The sequence below is a fragment of the Carassius carassius genome, chromosome 36, assembly GCF_963082965.1.
Source record: "Carassius carassius chromosome 36, fCarCar2.1, whole genome shotgun sequence".
Taxonomy (NCBI): Eukaryota; Metazoa; Chordata; class Actinopteri; order Cypriniformes; family Cyprinidae; genus Carassius; species Carassius carassius.
The window spans coordinates 17,737,093-17,753,132 of record NC_081790.1 but is presented as its reverse complement, the minus strand read 5'-3'; the positions used below and the strand labels follow the sequence as shown (position 1 = coordinate 17,753,132).

The 16,040-nt window shown below is 35.6% G+C and overlaps 2 protein-coding genes across 2 annotated transcripts; both read left to right on the top strand.

Moving 5' to 3' along the window:
- Positions 1–579: 579 nt before the first annotated feature.
- On the top strand, positions 580–5,085 carry LOC132116750 (DNA-directed RNA polymerase III subunit RPC9-like). The gene is made up of 6 exons (XM_059525622.1): positions 580–658; positions 1,932–1,968; positions 2,103–2,201; positions 2,334–2,428; positions 2,737–2,794; positions 4,877–5,085. The coding sequence occupies exons 1-6, from the start codon at positions 651–653 to the stop codon at positions 5,012–5,014; spliced, it is 435 nt and encodes a 144-aa protein (XP_059381605.1). The 5' UTR covers positions 580–650; the 3' UTR covers positions 5,015–5,085.
- Positions 5,086–5,933: 848 nt separating this feature from the next.
- Positions 5,934–15,530, top strand: LOC132117353 (protein-tyrosine sulfotransferase 1-like). Its single transcript, XM_059526597.1, has 3 exons — positions 5,934–6,213; positions 9,145–10,280; positions 15,097–15,530. Exons 2-3 carry the CDS (start codon positions 9,445–9,447, stop codon positions 15,293–15,295), a joined length of 1,035 nt encoding a protein of 344 aa, XP_059382580.1. The 5' UTR covers positions 5,934–6,213; positions 9,145–9,444; the 3' UTR covers positions 15,296–15,530.
- Positions 15,531–16,040: the final 510 nt, after the last annotated feature.

Here is a 16,040-nt window from a genome sequence, read left to right as displayed (position 1 = left end):
TACATTGTAAACCCTGAGGTTGGTCAGGGCCGTTTGATAATAAGATGTCGAAGAGAAGAGGCAATTTTTACAAGAATGAGAATAGGACACACTGGACTGAACAAAACATTGCAGCTGATAGGAAAACATAATTCAGGAAATTGTGGGATCTGTAATGTGCCAGAAACAGTGGAACATGTCCTTATTATGTGTAGGAAATTTAATAGAGAAAGGACTTTAATTAAAAGGAAAATAGAGGACAGTGGGGAAAGTTTTAACTTTAGAGATATTTTGTCTAAGGCTTCCGATCATAGAGTAATAAAATATATGTTTGAATTTTTAAAGAACACCGGACTCATTGATAGAATATAGGGAATATATTATATATATATATATATATATATATATATATATATATATATATATATATATATATATATATATATAAAAATTTTTTTTTTTTTTAGCTTGCAGGCTACATTATTTTCAAAGATGTAAACCATAGTGGTGATTAAGCACAATTTATCTGGAGGGTGGCGGTAGTGCGCTAAGTTAGTCCGCATCCGCCGTTAAGCAGCCAAAGAAGAAGACAACTGGGTGGGAACGTTTAACAGAAGGCTTCGTTTTCTCACCGGGTCGTTGTTCGTCGGCGAACCAACAAGGCAAGCGGGATGGAAGTGTAAGCGATTTAATTTACTTTTATTCGTTTAAAGTCAAACTTAAATAATACAATAATAATACCATCTATAGCCAATGCCAGAAATAGACACATTCATACATAAGGAGATACATAAGAACGAATTAGATTTGCATACAGTGACATGACTCAAATATTCCCAGATGGATCAAAAGATCCAAAAACAGGTAGAGCAGCTGCTGCAGTGTATATTCCTCAGTACAATATTCAAATACTAAAAAGAGCAACAGATCATATATTTGTTTTTACAACAGAACTGATAGCTATATCATTGGCCTTACAATGGATAGAAGAAAAGCAGCCTAACAGTAGTATAATATGTACAGACTCATCATCAGCAAAGTTTAGAAAGTGGAACATCTTTAGCAAGACAAGATATTTTAAATAAAACTTTACAGATGTTATATAGCATAAAGCACTTAGGCGTAAAGGTGAGTTTTTTTTTGTGGGTTCCAGCCCATGTGGGGAATGAGGAAGCTGACAAACTAACAAAGGAGTTGTTGAAAGATCCTGAGATCAATATAAGAGTACAGATGAGTAAAGCTGAAATTAAGGGGCTGATTGGGACTGAAGTGAAAAGGAGGTGGCAGAGGATATGGGACAATGAAATAAGATGAAGATATCTTTATAGTATATATATAATATCTGTATAGGAAAGAACAACTGTAAATAACAGGAAAAGGGATGTGATAATGACAAGATTACGTATTGGGAATACAACACTAAATCAAAGTTTATATAAAATAGGGAAAACATGAAACTGGTAATTGCGAAAAATGTGGATATCCAGAAACAGTAAATCATATATTACTAGAATATAAAGCATACAATAGAGAAAGACTTGAACTAGTTCAGGCACTAAAGGATGGGGTGTAGGAAATTATTCACTTAAGGAAATATTAGGAGAAGGAACAAATTATATAATACACGAGAAATTATTGAAAATTTTGAAAGATACAGAACTGGTAAAATAAAATCTATAAATTAATATTATTAATTATTATTATTTATTTATTTAGTAGGTGGTGGAAAATGCACGTTTAGTTGGTTTGCCAACCGTTATTAAAACAACAGAAGAACAACAACAACAGCAATAATATTTTTTGTTGTATTTGAAAATACCGAGTATATGGCGCTGTGGTAAAAAAACCCCCGAATAATTTAAGTTACACTGAAATGAAGAGGATATGTGGCTCACGTGGTTACTCTTGCACATTAATCTCAAATAAAATCAAAGTAACATTTTGTTTTGCAGAAAGGACGCCAATGCTGCTATGCTAAGCAATTATGAGGTCAGTATGCATTTGAAACCTCTTTAGATAAATTTGGTTTGTTTGTATGTTGTACAATTCAATGGGTTTGTTATCAGAAATGCATCTGTGGATAAGTTTATTTGTGACTGTACAAATGCACTCTATTCCTCCAGGTCTATCAGTTGCTGACAGACCTGAAAGAAAAAAGAAAGGAGATGGTTAAAAATAAGCACAGCACTGGACAGCAGAATCTCAACACCATCATGTATGAGGTGCCTGTTTTTGATGTGCTTTGAAGCATTTCGTAAACAGATTTTCTGTCTAGGAGTGGTTGTTTTCTTCATGATCTTCAGACAGGGTTGATCACTCATGCCCTTTAACATTTGATGTGTCTGCCTCAGTAGACCCTGAAGTACCTCTCCAAGACGCCGTGTGCTCATCAGAATCCAGACACTGTGAAGGAGTTCCTCACTGCTATGCTGCCTCACAAGCTCACTAAGTGAGTTACAGAAACATCCTTTTTTTTCACTGAAATGCCTTGTTTTATTGTGGAAAACACAAGCATGGGAAAACTTGTCACAAACACTCTGTGTCACACTAATTACAGTGTATTACAACCACTTTATAATTCTAAGTTTGAAATGTAGCATTATGAAAATTTGTGTCATGTGATGTTTGAGACTACAGTGCAGTTTTGCAATTGATGTTTTGCATTTAATAGTGAGTCTAGTATCAATGCACCTGTTTTTTTAGACTGTTACAGAAGTTGACAAACTGATGGTTCTTTTTTACTGTTCCTCTTTGAAGAGCTGAGAAGTTGCAGCTCCTTAACCACAGACCTCAGACTGCTGTTGAAATCCAGCTGGTGAGACCTTTCTTCTTCTATACATATTTGCCTATTTCTTAGAGAGTAATAAGATATAATGCACACTAAGTTTGGGGTCAGTACATACCCCCCCCCCACACACACACACACCCAGCAATGATGCATTAAATTGATGAAAAGTGACTGTAAAGACATGTATGATGTATCCGTTTCTATTTAAAATGTTCATTTGATCTTTGGGAGAAAACTGAAACTATTTTACTGATTCCTCAAAATAAATAAAGCTGCACTGATAATATTGTTCCTTGAGTAGCAAATTAGAATGATATCTGAAGACTGGACTAATTGCTTCTGAGAATTCAGCTTTGCCATTACAATAATAAATTACATTTTGAGATATTCAAATAGAAAACGGTTATTTAAAATTGTAAAAGTATAACACTATTTCTGTTTTAATGCAGAGAGCATAAGAGACTAATTTAAAAATCATGAAGAAAATCTTAAACCCCTACATTATTAATGGTAGTGTAAAATGTTGTAGAAAGTCTTCTCTTTCTCTCTTAAGAAATCTGAGTCAAGAAGAAGCCAAATTCAGACTTTATTGGTCTAGACAACAAAGCTGAGATGCTGGCCGAACATCTGGCCATCTCATTTGTAGCTCACACAACCAATAATCTTAGTTATTATGGATAATCTTATCCATATATATCTAATATTATCTTCTATCTTATTTGTAATAGTGGCATCCTGCCAGTCAGCTTATTTACATTTATGCATTTAGCAGACTCTACCACTGAGCCACAGGAACACTTATTTAAATAAAAATTATAATAATAATGTTCTCAGGAAAAATTTTGTTATATCTTTGTGCAATCTGACGGAATGTTACATGTATAAACATTGAGCAATAGTGGTCTTACAACATTCTGCTTTGGCCTACAGCCCAATTTGGGCTTACAGTAACTTTGCAATGTTATACTTGAAAAATAAAAATACACCCTAAATGGCAAAAGGCATATTCAGATTGTTGTTTAGAAATTAGACTTGAAGGTACATTAACACATATTAATAAATGCTTTAAAAATATTTTTCATTGATAGTTCTATATATGCACTACATTGCGTCACACTACACTTTTGCCCCCCCCCCTCCCCTCTCTCTCTCTCTATATATATATATGATGGACAATGGAAGCAATCAAAAATCAACAAAAGAGCAATGATATATAAGTGCTATAACAGGTTTCAGTTAGCTTAAATGCATAATATGTATAATATAACAGTTAGCTTAAATGCATAATAAGAATAATATAATAAACAAAAAAGAAAAGAGATAGAATAGAAAAAGAATAGAGCAAGCTAGTGTTAGAGGTCTTTCTTTGTATAATAAATGAAAAAAAAACTTCTTTAAAGACTAGAATTAGAATAGAGAGTGCTAGAGTTAGAGGTTCAAATAAAGATGGAAGAGATGGGTTTTAAGATGATTCTTGAAGATGGCTATAGACTCAACTGATCGGATTTAGTTGGGCAGGTCATTCCACCAGGAGGGAACATTTAATTTTAAAAAGTCTGTAAAAGTGACTTTGTGCTTCTTTGGGATGGCACAATCAAGCGACGTTCACTTGCAGAACACAAGCTTCTAGAGGGCACATTAGTTTGAAGTAATACATTTAGGTAAAGGAGTGCAGAGCCAGTGGTGGTTTTGTAGGCAAACATCAATGCCTTGAGTTTTATGCAAGCAGCTATTGGTAGCCAGTGCAAATTGATAAACAGAGGTGTGACGTGTATTCTTTTCGGCTCATTAATAAATTAATCTTCCTGCCGCGTTCTGAATTAATTGTAAAGGTTTGATAGAACTGGCTGGAAGACCTGCCAAGAGAGCATTGCAATAGTCCAGCCTGGACAGAACAAGAGCTTGAACAAGGAGTTGTGCAGCATGTTCCGAAAGAAAGGGCCTGATCTTATTACCTGATTTTATATAATTTTAACAATATTATTACAAGAAAAAACTTCTGTGCACATGTTTAAGTTCGTGGAAGGGATTCACAAAAGAAAAGGATAGTTTTTGAATGGCCAGCACTGGATAATAGGTGTATAACCTATATATGACCTAACCTTACAGATGGTAGAGGAGAGCGAAGAAAGACTGACAGAAGAACAGATTGATGAACTTATACAGAAAGTCACTGATGTCCTGCCTGGTGACCCTCAGAAGGAAGGTGATGCATCTGCGGACCCCGAGATGGAGACAGACCAGTAGCATCACCCCTGGACACTCAATTATATATATATATATATATATATATATATATATATATAATTTTTTTTTTTTTTTTTTTTTTTTTTTTGTGTCTTCCTTTTCAAACAAAACCTTTCCTCAGTTTTGTTAACAGTGCTAGTGCTAATATTTGCTAATATAAAGTGATCTGTAAGCAAAGTGTTAATGTGTATTTATTTTTCATAGTGTATATATTGCACAATCATATGATAAAGAAATACCACATATGACTTTGTCTGCTTTTTAAACCCATTTGTTGGAGTTAAATTTATCTTTTTTTATTTATTTATTTGTTTATTTTATTTTTTATTTTATTTTTTTTGGGGGGGGGGGGGGGGGGGGTCTATTCTTCTGAGTTAAGACAAACTCACCTGCTCCCTGGCATCCTTCCTGTATATATATATAGATAGATATGTATATCATTCTCTTTATTTAAGCACATAATTTAATAATGACCGTTTTAAGGTTTGATTTGAGAGAGATTGAGCAAAGCAAACCTGGTCGTTTAGTGTTAATTATGGCCATTTATCATTTGTCAAACAGTCTGTATATAAGATGTCAGTACGTGGCTGCAACACTGAGCTCTTGTAACAACTAAGTTTACTGAGACTTATCCATAAAGCAGTTTAATGTGAATTTATTAGTAATGTGTCACTTAATCTTATCATAAAAAATATGCTTTTCTCATTCCGGCCCTGCACAAAACTTAATTCTTAATTTTATAGTAAATCTCATAAGATATTTATTGGTATATTGAATAATAATGTATTCTCGTTGACAGTTTTTCTGATGAGAATAGAGACGGATTATTTATTCAACACGAGTTTGATTTATGCCAGCAATGCCATGTATTAAAGAGTAAACCAATGAAAACCATCTGATTGGCAACAGACGTTTGCTGTAGCCAATGAAATTTGAGCGTTCCTCTTCAGCGCTGTGGTAACTGTGGTATGATTTTAAGACCTCTGCCCGTAATTTAGTTTTTCGCTGGTATCGAAATTGTATGACCGATTCCTCGCGTACACACCGAAGGTTCACGAGAAATGTGCTCGCGGTGTAAGACTCTCGTTCTCAAAGTCAGAGCTTCATAGCTCCGTTTACACGATCTTCACGTCTGCATTTCACCAGACAGACGTGATTCTGGAGAATGTAGGATTTCGAGGAGTTGTTCTTTTTGTACGGTAAGAGCCAACACACTCGGTTTTCTTGCTGAACTATTCAAACTATCAGTTGTTTGGGATTTGTACGTGTCGTGAGCGTGTTTCACTCACATAGTTTCCTTGTCTCAGGTCGCCAGTCGTGCTGGCGAATAACTTTGATGTCAGGTAGAGTCAGTCCTCTATTTAGCCTACAACCATTTAAAACGTGTCTTCGTGCCACGCAGCTAATGCTTCACAGTGAAATCAGACATATACTCATGCGCAAACGTATACATATGACCTAAAAACGCGTCCAAGCTTTGTTTTACCCATACACGGCGATGATCGTTGAGCCGACCACACAGAATAACGTATCTGTCGACTTGTTGCATTATTGCAGTACGTACACGTTTCACACAAAAAACACGGCAGGGGTCTGATGTCACAGAACGTATTCTTTCTGCACGAGCATTTTGGTAATTCAAACTCTCTGTTGTGACACCAAAAATAGTGGTCCAATGTTGAACACAATTAAATAAGCTGTCTAGGTAGGATTAATTTTTTAGACAAATATTAAAAAAAAAAAAAAAAAAAAAAAAAAAGGGAAACCACCAGTAAGTAACAAAGTCCAAAGTCGCAAGAAAACATCCTTTTTATGTCAAATTTCTTCTATTCCTGATTAATATGCAGAGAGAAGGTACTTCTAGATTATTAGCAGTAATTTGATTAGTTTTACCTGCCTCAACCAATGGCGTGAGTCGAGGTGGGATTATATTTTTATTCGACCAGTTGAAGGCAGATACATGTTCAGTGGAAACCTGTTTAGGAACAGTCATTTACCTTGTCCAAATATTCACACTTGCGGTCTTTGCACTTGACTACTTCTATGACGTATTTCCTGTATTTGGTCCAAGTGTTTAAGTGAGCATGAAGACCACAAGTGTGTGTTGAACTTTTCATTACCTGAATGCAAATGTTTACAGAGTTTATTTTTATTTTCAATACTTTATTTTCAAAATAAATGTACTAATCTTTGCAGCAATAAAATGTGTAGCACTTTGTTTTACTACCAAATTATATGTAATATTTTATTATTATTATTATTATTATTTGTATTTAACTTACATTGCAAAGGTTTCCATGACCTCTACCGCGATCTTGGCAAAAAGGGCACTGGGCTTTGGCATTTTTAAGATCTGGACAGTTTTGCGTGAAAACATTGTAAAAGCATCAAGAACTCAGACCAAACTTATAAAACAAATGGAAATGTTTTTTTTTTTTTTTAAGAAATGTATATATTTAAAGTAAATAAACACTTAAATACTATTAAATATTAGTGCTTGTGTTCTATTCAAGTATAATCAAACTCTTAACACACAATGAACTAATAAATCAATTCATTAAATAATTAATGTTATTATTTTATTAATTAATTTTTTCCATTAGAGCTGTCTATAAAAACCAACAGGCAAGAGTAGTGTTACCAGTAAGGAGAAGAACGTGAATTTAAGCTCATTTTGTTATTTTTAAGGTACAATGTCATTTGTAGGTTGAAAGTACTGAATGTTTTTAAATGTTTTTAAAACTATATAGCAATCTTTGTAAAAGGGAAGTTATCTTTTGTTAAACTAACAACAACATCTGGCCCTGAATTCTTTATTTTTTATAGTAAAATTTAGTGTAATTTCAAGTCGCATGATTAATTGGGCAACCAGAAGTAGTTCATGGTTACACTTTGAAGATCAACACCCCTAGTCGTAAACAGTCAGAGTTTTGGAGATTTGCAAATGTTTCAAAGCTTTGTGAAGCAGAGTTTCGAATGTGCCCATCACTAGTCATTAGTTCTCATTCATTTGTAACAGGGGGATTATTTATACACACATTAATACATTGATTACAATTTCCACCTAATTCACAACACGTACATACAGACATTAATTTGATCTTAACATAGTTCTAATGTTACTACAGTTGTAGTATTCCTGTGGCTCAAGTGGTAGAGCATTGCGTAAGCGGCGCAAGGTTGTGGGTTTCAATTCCCAGGGAACACGTTAGGTAAAAATTGTTAGCCTGAATGCACTGTAAATCGCTTTGGATAAAAGCATCTGCTAAATGCATACATTTAATAAGCTAAGTAATTTACATATGTGCAAAATTATTAGGTGTTAAATTTTCATGCATTGCATGTGTCACAAATAACACCTCATGTGCATCTCAGAACAAAAGTAACCACAGATACTTGCCACAACAGGATGCTTTAGTGCTTAAAGTTGTTGTTAACGTGCATGTTTTGCCAAAGTTTTAAGTTGACAGAGGTAGGAAGTGTAACCTGCACACATGGAGGTAGCAGTGTAACCAATATGTACCTGTTTGTGTGTTAAGGGGAAACTAGATGTTCTAGTAGATTAGTAGGCCAACCGCTAAAAATCAAGGTAAACATCTTGTTTTAATTTAATCAAAAACAATATAAATTGCATTGTCATCATTGTAGAATATGCATTCTGTTAATTATATCATCTTGGATATTGATTCTAAAAGATTGAGATACACTATACTAGATTTTTCTACTTTGACCTGTATAATTGAGAATCTACACAATCCTAAACTAGATATGACACCTACAAGATACAACATGATTTCCACAGCATTACATTGTTTGTCTAATTACATTTTACAGGACATTTTTTTTCTTTGTGTTTGGGCTTGCAATTCAAGCTGAGGACTGAACCCGGCAATGTTACTAGGTCCCCGCCCCGGGTTCAGTGCCGGAATCAATCCCGGGACATGTTTGGTTTCACACAGAAGGCGACCCGGCAATGTTCCGGCAATTTGCCGGGTCTGACGTGCAGTGTGAAAGGGGCTTTACAGTAATGTTGACATTTAATGTAACATGAGATGCACCCTAGTAGCCAATGCTGAAACAGAACTGACAAAAAAAATTTTTGAAAGTGTTTTTCCTTCCCCTTTTTACAGGCACAATGGTGCTGACAGAGAACATAAGACTTTACTTACCAAGTCTGATTTTATTGACTGTCCAAGCAAAGGTCTGAAGAGCTGCTGGCTGGAAAACATTTGCCCTTCCCTTCCCTCCCCCAAAAAACCTTTACCTAAGAAGCCTTTCAACATTCTTTCACCCTGAACCTTTCTGGAAAGCATTCGCTGTCTTTTTTCCAAAATCCCTCTTGACCTTTCTGCTAAGTCTGTTTTACCAATTTTGTTTTCTCATTCTGCTTTTTTATAACCACAAACCGCATACTCCCCTAACTGTAAGTCATGAGAAAACAAACGTGCAATGTTCTTCTGGTCTGTGGGGTCATCAGCTTCGTCACAGTATTTTATCTTGGCCTCAGCTCGATAGAATGTCCAAATGCTCATTCTCGTGCTGCACAGCACAGGTGGGCGGTTAATCTTCATGCTGGCCAAAACCTAAGCGACCCGTTACAAATCCCTGAGGAATACAATGAGGAAAACCCTCTCATTTTCATTGGGGGAGTCCCTCGTAGTGGCACCACATTGATGCGGGTTATGTTGGATGCTCACCCTCTCGTTCGGTGTGGAGAAGAGACCCGCGTCATCCCCCGGCTGTTAGCCATGCAGGCCACGTGGAGTCACTCCGCACGTGAACGGGTCCGTCTGGAAGAGGCTGGCATCACCGATGAGGTCCTGGATTCAGCTGTACGTGCCTTCCTGTTGGAGATCATAGTGGGGCATGGCGAGCCCGCTCCGAGGCTCTGCAATAAGGACCCTTTCACTCTGAAGTCGCTTTCCTACCTCTCCAAGCTCTTCCCAAAAGCGAAGTTTGTTCTTATGCTCCGTGATGGCAGGGCCACCGTACACTCTATGATTTCCCGCAAGGTGACTATCACCGGGTTTGACTTGACGAGTTACCGGGACTGTTTGGTGAAGTGGAACCGGGCAGTGGAGGTGATGTATGACCAGTGCCTGGCTGCAGCGAATGGCAACTGTCTGCCTGTGCATTACGAACAGCTGGTCCTGTACCCTGAGCAGATGATGCGCAAGCTCCTTCAGTTCCTGGATCTGCCGTGGGACACTGCCGTGCTTCACCATGAACAGCTTATTGGGAAAGCTGGTGGAGTTTCACTGTCAAAGTGAGTTTGATGCTTTCAGCTATTTGCTTTATTTGTGACAATTTTTGTAATATATTAAAATCCTTGATGATATCGGATAAAGTCAATATTAAAATTATTAAATTTTTGTTTAAATAAATTGAAAATTAAACGCTAAAATAAGTTTTGAATGCAACCTTCTAAGCACACCTTGGCCATAGAATTGCCATTGGCTAGTACATTTTTTTTTATTTACCCACCAAATTGATACCATTTGATATATTATGCAATATAAGTAGACTACTTTTGGATTACTTTTGGCCTAATTCATTTATAAAATTGATTTGAATAGGATAATATTGTACCATATTGATTTACTTGCATATCATGTGACCATAAATCAATGTCAGAGAACCGTGAACATGCAAATATGATAATAATTATTCAAATATTTATTTTAAAATCTCAGACGTACTTCAAGTAAACATATTAGGTGAAAGAGATTCATGTGAGAAAAAAAGTCTCTGCTTTTACATGTAAATAAAAGTAACGTGGATTTGTGTGTTTTTAAGTGTTTGAAAAAAAAAAAATAGACTGTGATGTATACTTAAAGGGTTAGTGCACCCAAAAATGAAAATTAGCCTATAAATTACTCACCCTCAAGTCATCCTAGGTGTATATGACTTTCTTCCTTCAGACAAATCCAGTCAGGGTTATATTAAAAATTGGCTTTGATCTTTCAACACTCAGCGGGTGTTGCATGCATCAATCAAAAGTAGTTAAATAAAAAGGGCCCATCCATAAAAAAAAATGTCTCACACGGCTCCGGGAGGTGAACAAAGGCCTCCTTTAGTAAATCAATTAATTTTTGTACAAAGAAGAAAATATTCATATTTTAAACGTAATAATCCCTTTAATGTAGCTCGCGCTCACTGTTGTACACGGAAGCAGTTCCAGGCAGCTGATGTATGGAGGTTGGTTTTATGCATCTGCCGCTTCATAGTGATGAACATGGAAACTCAGGGGAGAGATCAAAACAAAACTATGGTCACTAATTAGAAGTACAAAAAATGAGGATTTGTAAGGAAGAATGTCAGAGGATTTCAATACTTAATTCTGCTGGAACTGCTTCCATGTACAACTGTTGGTGCAAGGAAGATTAAAGTGATTATTAAGTTTTGAATAGTGGTTGACCGACGTGTTTTTGGATAATGGATTCCAATATCTTGAAAAGCAGGGGAGGCCGATATAAAGCCGATATGATTTTTTAAATTATTATTAATATTTAAGAAATTTGAAATAATTTGATAATGGGTTAAAAAGTAAATGTGTAAAAGAAACATGCTTATACTTTAGATGACAATATTTTTCACGAATAAATAAGTACTTAATACAAATATTAATTATATGTGAGCCTCAGTGCTGTCAAAATAAAAGTCCCGCCTCAAACACATCGGCCAAGCAGAAAAACTTATAGGCCGCTAGTTTTAAATATGGATATTTTTCTTTAAAAAACTAGAGATGCACTGATCAGTCGGCCAGGGATCAGAATCAGATGATTTTCCTCATGATTGGCCAGGATCTGTGACTTCTTTCTGGTTCTGAGCTGATCCGTTTTGTTAACAGCGGCACAGGTAATAACATCATGGCAGGTTTTGCGGTTACACCAAAAGCGCGTGCACTAACACTGATCTATATTAGTGGAGCGCACAAGCCGTACTCAGTCTTAAACAGCTTGTGAGCCACGAATATCAAAATGAGTGGATAACTGTGCTAAACCATTCAAATACATACAAAATTATGTCAAAATACCCATCTTGGCGAGTATCCAGTTAAACACAGTAAGTTTTGGAATGTTAAATAGTTGCGAAAGAGAACGCATGTTGTGTAACAGTATATTGGGTCTGTAGATAAACTCTTAAAGGGACTGCCTGTTAAATATTCCTGCTGATGTCTGTCATGTTGATCAAAGAACAAAAGACAAAGAAAATCAGTTTCTACTCTTTACTAAATACGTTTTATATCTTTAATGGTGAGCATTAATTCGTATTTAATTTTTACAATGAAGACTACAGAAATTACATTTTGATAAGTACATTTGATTACTTTCATTTCTGTAGTATTGCTGCCATATTCACAAGTATTTTCCAAGCAAATTAAGCACATTTTTATCATGTGTAAAATTACCGATTAACATGGTGGAAACAATATAGCCTATACTATAGGCATACTACTTTCAGAACTCAGGAGATTTTTCAAACTTGATGTGCTGTTGTGGTAGACCAGTTTCAAACTGCATATCTGGCACACTGCTTTGGTCTAGTCCTCACTCAATTAAAAGTCCTCCCACACAGCTGAGGTCTTGGGCATTTTTGTCTTCTCTTCCAGATGAACTGAACCAATGACGTTCATGACGTTGACTCATGGGCGATTCATAAGCCGCTTTTCCATTATTGGGCCAAATGGTTCTCTTTGCTTAACTGTTCCATTCCATGCTGATCCAAGCCAGTCAGCACGGATTTTCCACTGTGGTGCTGATAACGGAGCTCTTTGGAATGCAATACAAATGATTCAGTTGTTGCCTGAGCTAAGCACAGTTGTATAACCTTGCCGAAAATTATGGGCCAAAAACAGGTTGTAATCGTGCCGCGCCGTTCCATGCTCGCGTGGAAATACAACTGTAACCGTACTTGACAGCCCTTAGAACAATTCGGCCCGATAGTCAAAAAACGGCTATATTCATGCGCGAATGAAGACAATTTTATGGGGATGCCAGGTGTTTAAAAAAAAAAAAGATAGATTTGAACCTTAAAACCGAAAATCAAATGCCAGCCCACCAAATGAAATTTTCAAATAATCGAATATTCTGGTCCAGCGCTAATATGCTGTCGATTATATCTATCTATCTATCCATCTATATGTATATATCGGCAGATCACACTAACAAAAAATCGGATATCGCAATTAACCAAGTAAATTGCAATCTGTGCATCTCTAACAAAAATGCATCGATTTACTACAGGAGGCCTTTGTTCACCCCCGGAGCCGTGTGAGACACTTTTTTTTATGGATGGCCACTTTTTATTTAACTTTTTTTGGACTGATGCATGCAACACCTTGAGTGGCATTAAACAACTTGAAAGATAAATTATATATATATATATATATATATATATATATATATATATAACTATGACTGGTTTGGTCTGAAAGAAGAAGGATGACTCACCTAGGATGACTTGAGGATGAGTAAATTAAGCTAATTTTCATTTTTGGGTAAACTTACCCTTCAAATAACCCACTGAGTGATAATTCAAATAAAAATGAATATGTTCATCAGTAGTTGCAATGTTCAAACACTTCTTAAACCTGAAGTGATCAAATGCTAAAGCCAGGGTGTGAATTGAGGGGGGCTGTGGTGGGATGTCATCCCTCTGGTTGAAAAAAAAAAATACAAATAGCTTACCCTCAGTTAAACCACCATGCCCTTTAGATTAATAATTTATTATGTAAAGGCTATCATTCAAATTAAGTATTAAAACTCTCTAGCCGTTGTATGATAATTCAATATCTAAATAATGGCAGTTGGCCAATCAGAACTTAGTACTGTAACAAGCTGTGCACAAGCTGAAGCAAGTTTTCTTAATTTTTAACTCGTATGTCATGTGGAGGGATCCATAATGGAAGTCTATATTCATTTTTTTTTAAATAATAAAATAAGTTAATGTTTACTATTATTATTATTATCTTATCAGTATTATTGTTAGCCCCCCCCTCCCTTTTTTTACAGAAACCCTGAATGATCAAAAATATCTTAAGCACCACCACCAGTCCTAGGTTCATTTAAAATTACAAATATGCATTCCTATATGTGTGTGTGTGTGTGAGAGAGAGAGAGAGAGAAAGTATGCTATTAACATCAGTCAGTCAAGCAATATTTTACTTACAGTTAAAATTACAAATATGCATTCCTATATATATATATATCTCTATCTATCTATCTGTGTGTGTGTGTGTGTGTGTGTGTGTGTGTGTGTGTGTGTGTGTGTGTGTGTGTGTATATGTTTGTGTGTGTGTGTGAGTGTGAGAAAGTACGCTATTAACATCAGTCAGTCAAGCAATATTTTACTTAACTTTTATTTAACTGAACTGGTGCTTAAGATAATTTTGGTCATTCAGAGTATCTTTAAAAGGGGGTGGGGGGGTAACAAAGATAAGATAATAATAATAATAATAATAGTAAATATTTGGTAAATTTCAGTCTTAAAACAAATTAGAGCCATGAAGTAACAATTTACCTAAAACAAGAAAACAAATTTTTAAGTTATGACCATGATATCTTGCTACACCAACCATGTCATGTGTAATTCCATACATTTTTAAGCCGATATCGATACGGCCTTAAAAAAAATATAAAAGAAAAACATCTTTGTTCCCATCAAGTCCAGCCCTGTTAATAATTTTCATTCACCATTTCCTTTTACATCTACAGCTTTTCCAGATAATGGATAGTACGTGCATTTCCTTGTCAAGAGTTGGCTCAGTGCTCTCTATGTAAATATTTCACTACTCAGTAATATGAGCGTTACGACAAATAAATTAGAATTTGTTTGTTTGATCTACAAGCATAATAATGGAACCAGTGTTAGACATTAAAACATCTCCCGCTGCAATAAGTACATTTTAATTGTCAGATCTTACTGCAATTTGTGATGTGGTCATTTTACAGACTTTCTCTCTAGAAGGCAGGTTAATTTAATTTTGTGATATATTAGACAAGCACTCAGGCCTTGTCTGCCATATTCCTAACTACAGTGTTTCTAAATGGATGTATGATTATTTATTGTCTCTCCTGCAGGGTGGAACTGTCAACGGATCAAGTAGTCAAGCCAGTGAACACCGAGGCTCTGTCTAAATGGGTGGGCAAGATCCCTGCTGATGTGGTGAATGATATGGCCAGCCTTGCTCCAATGTTAAGTCGCTTAGGTTATGATCCTCTTGCCAACCCGCCAAACTACAGCAAGCCTGATCTCTTATCTCTGAACAACAGAAAGTAGTAAGGTCAATCCAAAACTGAAAGGTCCTCTCAACCTGTGAAAACTTTGAAGCAATAAACAATGTGCATTTTTTTAGCACATAGCCTTTACTTGAATTTATAACTTCAGCAGTTTTGTTGGAAAAGAAATGCATCTTATGTAGGACCATTGTTGCTTGTGGCAACAGTTTCATATAGTGATAGTTTTCTTGTTGTATTGTGAAGTCATTTTTCAATTAAATTGGATTTAAATGTTTTGTTACTTGTATTCTTTGGTGTTGCTTATAATGTCAGTCTAATAACTGTACTTTATTGTCTTTTGCTTACTTTTGTGTATGTGTGTAAATGCATGCGTGTTGTCGTAGATGTGTCATAATGAGTGAAAATTACACAGGAAACTATGTTGAAAGAGGAAGTTGCACAGAATGACCACTTTTTGCTTCGTTCTCCTTTACTGCAAGAGTATAAAGGAAGTTTAGATGTGTTTTTAAAAGTTCAGCTATTAAAGACAATCTAATTTCATTGTAGGCCTTTTATTGGGAGTTTATGAATTGCATATTTGTCAAATGTGGTGCAAATATGAAGGACTTCGAACAGGGTCTCAGCTGTGGATGAATTCATTCCTCAAGATTTCCTTCACATACCTTAAAGTCCAGTAACATTAAACCAATCTATCCCACTGCATAAGATTGAAAAGCTTGTTTCAACACGTTTTGATACAGGGAAAAAAAACATTTATTAAATGTTGGTTATTTCTAAAAACAAAA

What these genes read in the sequence shown, in the direction of transcription:
- LOC132116750 (XM_059525622.1), top strand. An exon ending in TCAACACCATCATGTATGAG is followed by an intron (nt 2,202 to 2,333) that starts GTGCCTGTTTTT and finishes CTGCCTCAGTAG; the next exon opens with ACCCTGAAGTACCTCTCCAA. An exon ending in CTGCCTCACAAGCTCACTAA is followed by an intron (nt 2,429 to 2,736) that starts GTGAGTTACAGA and finishes TCCTCTTTGAAG; the next exon opens with AGCTGAGAAGTTGCAGCTCC.
- LOC132117353 (XM_059526597.1), top strand. Translation starts at nt 9,445, where the DNA reads ATGAGAAAACAAACGTGCAATGTTCTTCTGGTCTGTGGGGTCATCAGC. An exon ending in GGTGGAGTTTCACTGTCAAA is followed by an intron (nt 10,281 to 15,096) that starts GTGAGTTTGATG and finishes TCTCTCCTGCAG; the next exon opens with GGTGGAACTGTCAACGGATC.